The 10,451-nt window shown below is 36.1% G+C and overlaps 2 protein-coding genes across 4 annotated transcripts; both read left to right on the plus strand.

The window, feature by feature from the left end:
• The first annotated feature begins 959 nt into the window (after window positions 1–959).
• mthfd2l (methylenetetrahydrofolate dehydrogenase (NADP+ dependent) 2 like) lies at window positions 960–7,934 on the plus strand. Of its 2 annotated transcripts, XM_057356573.1 has the most exons (8): window positions 962–1,270; window positions 1,754–1,938; window positions 2,104–2,226; window positions 2,302–2,454; window positions 2,943–3,050; window positions 5,078–5,170; window positions 5,977–6,102; window positions 6,522–7,934. In XM_057356573.1, exons 1-8 carry the CDS (start codon window positions 1,128–1,130, stop codon window positions 6,635–6,637), a joined length of 1,047 nt encoding a protein of 348 aa, XP_057212556.1. In that variant the 5' UTR covers window positions 962–1,127; the 3' UTR covers window positions 6,638–7,934. The 2 variants fall into 2 exon arrangements, with proteins under 2 accessions (XP_057212557.1, XP_057212556.1); XM_057356574.1 differs by lacking the exon at window positions 2,943–3,050 and having other exon boundaries at window positions 960–1,270.
• Window positions 7,935–8,053: 119 nt separating this feature from the next.
• epgn (epithelial mitogen homolog (mouse)) lies at window positions 8,054–10,159 on the plus strand. Of its 2 annotated transcripts, none has more exons than XM_057356575.1 (5): window positions 8,054–8,188; window positions 8,282–8,389; window positions 8,787–8,904; window positions 8,987–9,142; window positions 9,278–10,159. In XM_057356575.1, exons 1-5 carry the CDS (start codon window positions 8,152–8,154, stop codon window positions 9,330–9,332), a joined length of 474 nt encoding a protein of 157 aa, XP_057212558.1. In that variant the 5' UTR covers window positions 8,054–8,151; the 3' UTR covers window positions 9,333–10,159. The 2 variants fall into 2 exon arrangements, with proteins under 2 accessions (XP_057212558.1, XP_057212559.1); XM_057356576.1 differs by having other exon boundaries at window positions 8,087–8,188; window positions 8,322–8,389.
• The last annotated feature ends 292 nt before the right edge of the window (window positions 10,160–10,451 follow it).

The following is a 10,451-nucleotide window of genomic DNA, read 5'->3' on the forward strand; positions in this document are numbered from 1 at the left end:
TCTACAACGAAATTATTTGCCAGAAATTTTCAGACATGTCCATGTTTGTCTTAATTCAAGCATATTCGGTATGGAATTAGAACAGGCGGCTGAATGTTGATGAATTCCAAGTCGGTCATATAGATGAAGTCTGGCCCCCTCCCTCCATTTATAGTGAAATCCTTTTTGGAAAACACCCTGATGAAGTGTGTGCACAACTAGTATTCAAGTCAAGGTCTGCATACTAAAGAGCTTAACAAAAACACAGTATTCATCAGCTACTTCTGTCATAGCAGAATAAGTGGACTGCATAAAAATTGACCTAGTTCTTTTGTTTCATCCACTGATGAATGTATTCTGCAAGTAATTCTACAAATGAAACTTACCTATACACTTCACTCTGGCATGTTATGAAACATTTAATCCTTTAATAATGGATTTAATTGTTCTTTCTACCAGTTTACAGAATACAATAGAGCAGAAGGCTGTATCTCTGAATGTCTCAGGGTACAGTGCAAGTTTTTGCAGTCTAACCTAGGGTTTTTAGGATACATCTTAAGAATGAATGTTAAATATTAACAATTGAATAACAGTTTATTGAACTATTTCTGAAATTAATATTCATTCATAAATCTCTCTCTTTTGAAATAACTGGTTCTGGTAGGTATTAAAGAGCAACTGTGCCACCTACTGTTAGTGGAAAGAGACTGCAGGTATGCATGATCTTTATACCACGTGCCTCTCTACTTGTGTGTCTACTTGTGTGTTCTGATTACGTATAGATCTGTGCCATGTTTTTCAGAATTTCATGATAGGTTTAAATATTTGTATTTATCAGATCACCACGTTATAAATTATAACATTATAAAGAGACACTATTACAAATTATCTTTTGGAAACAAAAATGTTTTACATGACAACACAACACCGGAAATAATAGCGTGACGTACAGTGTTTGCCATTTAAATGCAGCGCTGCGCACACCGATCAGCGTATGATACTTAAATACCGCGAGATCGATTCATAAACCGTACTTTTGCTTCGCTCTCGCGGTACTATGACAACTTTGCCGATCGGTCGGCGCAGCGTCGCACGCAACCACTGAACACTACCCACCAGGCGCGCGTTTAGCCCGACTGTCAGTTACTATGGCAGCCCCTATTGCACTGACACTGAATTATACCAGATTTAAATCGTTAACGTCATATTTCCAACACTGCCAACGATCAAAGCGATGGATTAACCTGAAAACAGGCAGCCGGCGAAGCTCTTTTTGTCACTCACTCGTAAGGTTAGGACTAAATTTATCCAGTTGACTGATTCACTAAAGGACAAACAAAGGTTGCATTTATTTATATATCAACCACTGTGTTCTTTAGAAGCAGCATATCCTTTGGTTTCGCGAGACATGATTACGACAGTGTGACCATATAAACACGACATACAGTAGACATTTCTCCTAGTACGATTCGTTGCTGAATTGTTGTATTTCCTGTAACTGTTATTTGAATATTCCGCCACCATGCGGCCCTCACAAAATTTAACTATTGTATTTCTACAGCAACCATTGTTTAAACAATCCGACAAAAATGGTTACTGCACTTTTATTATAATAAAACACGGTTGGTTTTCTTAAGGGAGTGTCTAAAATGAAATGGTCCTGTCAAAAAAGGAAAAATAATTTATTAAGTATTTTGCAGGTGCATTATAACTGTTTTTAATCATTGGGTACTTCATTTATATGTCAAGCGCAGTGTGTTGTTTTGTCACATAGACATGTTGCCACTGTGGTCTCAGGAACAGAACTCGCCCGTCAGATCCATAAAGAAATCCAGACTGATATAGCAAAGCTAGTGGCCCAAGGCAACAGAAGACCTCATCTCAGTGTTATTCTGGCGGGTGATGATCATGCCAGCCACACTTACGTGAGAAACAAAACCAGAACAGCTTCACTACTTGGTAAGCAAAACAAAACACAAGACAACAAACTTTCATTCTGGTCTGATCAACCTCAAGACTCAGTAGGCTCTACATCCTGAAATAATCCCCATAGTGTATCTGAGCTTTACAGAGCTTTTTATTATTAAAAAATGACTTTTAAAAGCGTAACATTTTGTTTAACAGGCATGTCAAGCAGCACAATCTTCAGACCATCATCTGTATCTCAGGAAGACCTGTTGGAACTCATCGATAGACTGAATAAGGACAGGAACATCAGTGGGTTACTGGTTCAACTGCCTCTTCCAGGTACTGCATTACTGTTTTGAATCAGATGCTCATTTTCAGAATTCGCATCCTGAAGATTGTGTCATTCTCTGTCAGGGCACATAAATGAGAGAGCCATATGCAACGCTGTTGCCCCAGAGAAAGATGTGGATGGATTCCACATTGTAAACATTGGGAAACTCTGCTTGGACCAGAAATGTATGATACCAGCCACAGCAGCAGCCGTGTGGGAAATCATCAGAAGAACAGGTCAAAGCTTCCAGAGAATTTGCTAGTTGCACAAAATGGAGCCGGTGAGATTTTGGCTCTTTTGGAGTAGTTTCCGGTTGTATAACACTGTATGGGAAAAAGGTTTTTGGGTGGCAAATATGGATGTTTTTTAGATAGATAAGAAGAAAGTAGTTAAGCCAAAACAACTCGATAGTGTTATACGACCGGAAATTAGTCTGCAGACTCCACAATAGTGACCGATTGCAGAACAGCAGAACCATAGGTCCCATGCCGGAAGCTCACCGGCGCCATCTTGTGCAACTATAGCCCATTGACATTATGATGACTTGTAGTTGATTTGCATGTTGAGCTACCTGTGAGTTAAATACATTACCTCTTACAACAATATCTAATGCCAGTTTATAAACTGCCGACTGCAGGGCCTTACGTGTTTAAAAGCATTTTGTATGCAAACTTTGATTTACAAAGAAAAAAAAACATTTACTTCTACCAACTTTATTGTTCAGGCTTTGAAACAGCTGGAAAAAATGTGCTTGTAATTGGACGTTCCAAGAATGTAGGAATGCCTATTGCAATGCTGCTACATTCAGACAGAACACATGAACGACCAGGAGGTGAGACACATTTAAAGGGATAATTCACCTAAATATGAAAACTCTGTCATGAATAACTCACCCTCAAGTTGTTCCAAACCTGTAAAAATGTCTTTGTTCTGTTGAACACAAAGACAGATATTTGGAAGAATGTCAGCAACTGAGATTTCTGGGGCACCATTGAGTATACCATTAAAATGGTTTTCAAAGGTGCCCCAGAACTGTTCGTTTCCTAAATTTTCGAAATATTTTCTTTTGTGTTCAACAGAACAAAAAATACAATATTCTTTCTACTATGGTAGTCAATGGTGCCCCAGAAATCTCAGTTGCTAACATTCGTCCAAATATCTTTCTCTGTGTTCAACCAAACAAAGAAATGTATACAGGTTGGGAACAACTTGAACCTATGTGTTCTTCTCTCCACATATGCAGCTTTGTACACTCATTATGCCTTTTAAGGGGATATTTTTATTCTGTGCCACCAGATTTTACAAAGTGTTGCATTTGTCAAAAAGTCCTTTTATTTTCATTATGATGGTGTATTCAGTGTCATTCACCCACAGTTTGTTTAAAATAGATTTTTTAATTCTGATACATGATCAACTTTAAAATACTTCTAAAAACAGCACATCTAAGTCCGAAAGCTGTTATTGAGAAACTGTGCCAGAAAATGTAAAAACCTAAGTTAACCTTAACAGCCACATACCGCGTAGAGATTTGCAGAGTCACGATTTTATAACAAATTAAAGATTATACAACTGAACTACAATATGGATATTCATCAACAACATTTGAGCTAAAAACAGATCGTTCTGTTAAAACAAAATCTTAAAAGTGTGTTTTGTTTTGTCCTGTTTTTTCACAGAGAGGTTGCAACATGTTTTCAGAGAGTTTCAAATGCAACGTGTTTTCATTACAATCAATAAACTAACAGTCCAGTCCCGTTGCTTGTTGAAGGGGAGTGAGATTCACAAAATGAACCCATGCATGTAGCCACTGTTAACTGGTTTTACCTGTAACCTAGAATGACCTTAACATTTGATATATTTATTAAATATTAAATAAATATTATTATTAAATATAAAAATAAATTTATTACTTGACTTGTTTATTATAATTATAAATGTATTAATTAATTTGAATAATAACTTAATCATTTATAACAATTCATTTTTTATAATAATGAATTAAACGTCTCCATTAACAGAATTTAATTTGTAAACCAAGGCAGCCACGTAATCTGCCACGATGACCTCCATGTCTCCTGGAGGTCAGCAATATTTCAAAAGGTGACAGCTTAGTGGTTGTGGAAGGAGTCATTCTTATCTCAGATAACACCGGTACCCAATTTCTGCCTGTTTCCTGTTTTGTTTTTCGAATCTTTTGGTTCTGTTCCGCAGAGGATTGAGGGTGGTAGGCATATATTGCATCACCATGATTCAAACCAAGCATTGTTTGAACTTTTGACATTTCTTTGATTTTTTGGTTTCTTGCGAAAGTGGGCTATTGATTTATTGATCTTCACAAAATGAAGGAAAAGGAGCGGCCGGATGCTCTCTTTAATTTTGGCGTGTTTGTGATTGTTCAGAGTTGAATAGAGAGATTAATACACATATTAAAGATGAAAGATGAGATTGACACTGGAATTTGGCAATTACAGCAGAAGAAACGCAAGGCATTCTTAAATTACATCGTGAAATCAATCACTTATAGTAGGCTTGGGCTCTGACATGTAGAAAATTCCTTTCGGGATAAGCACTCCTGCACAACCTTCTCTAAAGTGTTATGGTTATAAAGAGAACTTTGGCTTATGCAGTGATGTACAGTTGCTTAAGAAATTTCTTGTAAAAATCATATTTTAGAGTTAAAGCTGTTTTATCATCCTAATTTAAAAACATGACACACTGACAAACAAATGATACTTGAATGCTGTTATTATGTGTATGTCAGTCTTTTAATACTTCCACTTTTTATTAATTGATTAATGCATGTGCATGTATTTTACAAAGCTGGATTCGAAGAATATGACTTTTAGATTTATCTCGCAGGTGATGCTACAGTTATCATGGCTCATAGATGTACTCCTCTACTACGACTAAAGGAACTTGGCAATCTGGCTGACATAGTGATTGCAGCTGCAGGTCAGACTTTGTGTTTTAGCAGGTTTAGGTTAAAGGAGTTCGCCCCCAAAAATGGTCCCCATTTGACTTTCCATAGTAGGAATAAAAAGGACTATGGTCAAGTCAACAGGGACCATTTTGGGGTGAACTGTTCTTTGAATCACATTACACAGCTCTCTGGAATACTGATTCTGATTCCTACTGGATGCGATGTGATGCGACAGGGCATAAGTTCATATTTACCCATATATTTAGATTTTCTGAATGAAAAACATGTCTGAAAGAAAATATAAAAAAATGTAGTGTGTTTTTTAGTTTGGGTTTTAGTTCATTTTCAACTTTTCTGTATGAATTGTTTTTAGCCTGCTGGTTTTTATTCCAAAGTAAACTCTAAAGACTGAGTAACTGTACTTTATCTGGAATCTAGATTGCAACATGCAACATATTTGCATTTTTTGTTTTAGAGACATTTATTACCAGATCACATTTTTAAGATGTTGAAATCAGCACAGTGCATGTTCAGATGTGACCCAATGACTTATGGGAAAAGGCACAAATAAGGAATTTGTGTTACTTTGTAATTTGCTTTTAAATTCACATTCATTTTAGAATAAGGTCATTGTTTAGGGGTCCCTCGTAAGATTATTATGAGTTGGCATTAGGTTCAATTTCGTTTGTATAGATCCGTTTTCATTTTAAATAAAAAACTGAAAAATATTGAAATATAAAAAATAGTTTTAAAAACACTTTTGTTGTTAATACGTGTATTTTGTTGATTAAAGAATGTGTTTATCTAAAAATCGGATATTTAATTTGTATAAATACAGGTGTGCCTCACTTAATAACAGCAGATATGGTAAAAGAGGGTGCTATGGTAATTGATGTTGGCATCAATCGTGTCCAGGACCCTGTCACTGGTAAACTTCGTCTGATTGGGGATGTGGACTTCGAAGGTAAATGTCGTATGCTAGATTGCATGAATCTCAGGCCATGACTGTGCTTTCATCGATCAATAAGAATATCATATGAACACATTTTTATACACCATCAATAGCATTGTTGATGTGTTAATTACCCATCTGTCTTTTAAAGAAACATTTTTTGATTGTGTGTGTGACAGTCAACATATTCAAAATCCACTTTCATCATATAGTGATAGTCGATAGCTGTTCATTTATTTCATTATTTCATTGAGCTCTGTTTGGAGCTCAATGTGTGCTTGCTGGCAACAGTATGCGCACCCCAAAAGTCACTTAGCAACAAGATTTATATTTTGATTTATTGTATTGTTCTAAAAGTACTGCTTGTCTAAGGCAGAGGAATGACTGGCATAGATGTAACGATAGACATTTGTTCTTTTGTCTTTGATTAGCAGTGAAAGAGAAGGCTGGATTTATCACTCCTGTGCCTGGTGGAGTTGGCCCAATGACCATCGCCATGGTGATGAAAAACACAGTCACCGCAGCCAAAAATGCCCCGACATACTGAAAGAGCACAGGAAGACAATACCATTAAAGGCATTTAGGAAGAAAGCAGTTTTTTAAGACATGTCATAATCTGGATTCACTTAATTGGCACCTTTTTTGGCCATATCCTGGTTATACATGCAAGCCCCTGCAAGCTTCCTCTATAACACCCTTCCCTGCCCGTCGGCAGGCTGTTACAGGCCTTTTCTAGCATGGCAGCCATGCATGTCTGTGACAGCAACTACACCCTTCTTCTTTTCTTACCTCTGTAATAACGATTAAGATGATGCATCCTCACAGATACTGAACTGTTGCCTTTGTTACCGCAGGTGTTATTTTGTCAGAACCGTGAAAATAGGGGGTTTACTGTAAAGTGTAATATTACGTGCTTCCTTGACAATGCAAAGCATGAGCGAGGACGGAAGTCTTCTGAAGTTTCGTGGGACTTACAAGAGTGTTTAACAGGTGGCATCACTGAGGTTAATTGAAGGTTGTTAGATGTGTGACAGACAAAGCTGTTAGACGCTCATGTTAAAGGGAGGCAGCGAAAGACAGTTTGAAGGTTTAATACATTTTCTCAGGACAATTTTCTTGGAAGCTTCATTTAAATTCCAAACAACAAGATGGGACTACTGTATTATTTATATATTTATTTATTTATCTATCTACCGTATGTGTTTTTATTTATTCTGAAAAATGTGTGCTGTTTTGTTTTTTTATATATGGTATAGCGTATATTTATGATTTCCATCGGTATAAAAGGATTTGATATGATTTCTGTTGTTTACTCATTCATATAATTTCTTCCTAACTAATAAAACGCCTTTGAATTAGGTTGATGAATATCGGAAGCTTCTCTACAACATTTCGTAAGGTGAACAATACTGTGGAATTATTTTATTGGATTTTTATTTGGATTGTTATTACCTTAAATGTCAAACGGGAAAAAATGATGCTGTTAGAATCATGCACATAAAAAAAATGATGGGTTATTTTCAACTTAGTGTCAGTGTTGTATCCAAAACGACCCAGAAAATTTGACCCAACAATGGGTTAAAACAACCCAGAATTTTGGGTTAATTTACAGTTGAGTTCAACCCTTTATGACACATGCTGGGCATGCACATTTTTCTTTTTGAGTGAACTATCCCTCTAGGTCAATGTTTCAAATTTGGTTTAATAAAAATAGCAAAAATGTGCCGAGCAAAAAATGATCAAAGATCACACAAATAATCAGCCCGTAAATACGTCAAAAATTAGGAACCTGCAGTTGTTTTCAAATACTTTCTTCAGCAGATAAAAACTCACGGGTGAGAACATGTACGTGCACGCTGCTCGCCTGTGGACCAGGAAGTTATGCGTGGCCTTATACAAGTAAGCTTCTGGAAGAGAATGTACGACCTGTTCAATTGATTGGCTTACTTTAGTGACGCACAAAAGGATGTACAAAGATGGTACGTATATATTGTGAGGAAAAAGCACTTTCATCTGGAGAGCAGCAGACCAAGAATCTCAAAATCGAACCAAAGGCCCATCATGCCACGACAAGCGCTTCAAAGGTGTTTACATCATGGTGAGTTATTTACTTTAATCCTATTCACTCTGAGCTTCTGTTTCCAACACAATAAGAGTTTTATAATCACTTTTCTGTTTTACAAAACTGCAGCGGTATTTGCAGTGATTGTGGTCCTTGCTGCTTTCTGCAGATCTGGACATGCTAAGATGACTTCAGAGGATGTGTTTGTTTTAAACACAACACAGCTGGCTAATAATGGTTAGTATTTATTATTTACAATTAACAGTAACAAAACAAAAGTTTTTTTTAATTCTTATTTAATATATTATTTTATATTTTGATATATAAAAAAGCAAGCATTCCAGTGCATCATAATGATACTTATTTCAGGGGACAAAATGTTTAGGAGACATTCAATTGTTAGTGGCCATTTACAGTAAAGAAAACCTTAAAACTACAGTAAGTAAATGATCACCTAAAGTTTGATGCGGCTGATTTCTATCCCACATAACTTTAATGCGAATGAATGTTCGTAAGAATGCAGCTTCACGTGTTGGTGCATTTGGCATGTGGACACAAGTCTAAATACCTGCCATAATTTCACAATCCTTCATACTTTTCGTGTGAATATGTCTGGGTGTGATTACATCTGCAGAAAGTAAAGAGGAACCACAAGTTTTGGCTATCCAAAAGCCCTGTGGCACCGAACATGAAGGATACTGTGTCAATGGAGCATGCACATACTTATCTGACTTGGACATTCCCATCTGCCGGTGAGACCTGCCACATCCAGATCCATTCCAGATTGCTAAATCATACATCTTCCTTGGTAAACATGATTTCCTCTCTCTGCAGGTGTAACCAAATGTACAGTGGTGTGCGCTGTGAACATATGCTTTTGGACATCCATAGTTTTTCCAGTCCTGAGGAGGTCATTGGAATTAGCTGTGGGGTCATTTTATTACTTGGAGCCCTCGTCGGGGTTATAGTGTTCTGCTTTTTGAACAAAAGGTATTTAGCTGAGTTCAGTTTTTTATACAATTAATTATTATACAACACTTTTAATGATTAAAATAGTATTAAATTGAATTGTGTGTGTGTTGAGATTATTTAGCTATATAATGAAATGCCATTTGTTTTTAACAGGTGCCGCAAGACATCACCACCCTACAAGAACTATGGCTCCGAGAACTCGGTGTAATTTACTTAACTAAAAAGTGCTTTAAAATATATACACTACAGTTCAAACAATTAGGATCACTTATTCATTCTTTATTAATATATTTTTTTAGATTATAGAATAACAACATAAACACATAACTAGTTTCAAGAAAACTAAAACAAATTAAAGCTATGTTGTATTTTAGTGTCTTTAGAGTAGCTGACATTTGCCTTGAATTTGCAGAATTGGGATTTTATCAGCCAGTTTTTTCCAGGTCTCACCCTGAGATGCTTTTCAAACAGTATTGAAGTAGTAGATCTGTGCTTGGCTCTTATTGGTTGCCAACTGGTTCCCCATTATTTAGGCAAATCATCGATTTCAAAAAACTTTTTTAATCACAAGATACATTTCTGTCAAGTGATCCTAAATTTTGGAACGGTAGTGTATTAAAAAAAATGAATGAAATCGATAGAAAACAAGTTAAATTGTACCCTCTAGTGGACAGATACAGAATTGGCAAGAATAAAACATTGAGTTACACATCAAATTACATGGTCCATATTTGGCAAATTACGTATTAATGTAATTTAATATGTAATGTAATTCTTATATGAAGTGATACCACACATACTGTTGAGCATTGATTTATTTTTTATTATTTAAAAGTGGTTAAACGAATAGCAAACAGTATGTGTTGTTCAGCTTCATTTTTCTTGTTTGTCCACCAGCTCCCTCTCTAGTGAATGTATGACGTGCACATGGATATTTATTGTATAAACAGCATGTTAATGCTAAACTATAAACGTGCTAATGTATATGTATCACATGTTTATTTATTGCATAAAAAAATAAAGCATTAAACATAAGTCTAGTATGTGTGTTTCTTTAAAACATGTAGCAGGTGCCTTCTTTAATGTGTCGATGCAACTTTCTGGTCTTATTCTTTGATGGTGATATAAACACTATAGAACATTTATATAGGAATATTCTGCCTGTGGTACAGGAGGCTGCACAAGAGAGACATTCTGTCAGGAAATGAAGCTGTTCAGCAGCTAAAGCATTTATAAAAGAATCTGATGCTCTAGGGCTGTTTGAGGAATAGGGGGATTTGACTCAGCATCTGGAAAAAAGGGGTCAGGAAATCTGCTTCAGAAATGA

This window comes from Triplophysa rosa, linkage group LG17, assembly GCF_024868665.1.
Source record: "Triplophysa rosa linkage group LG17, Trosa_1v2, whole genome shotgun sequence".
Taxonomy (NCBI): Eukaryota; Metazoa; Chordata; class Actinopteri; order Cypriniformes; family Nemacheilidae; genus Triplophysa; species Triplophysa rosa.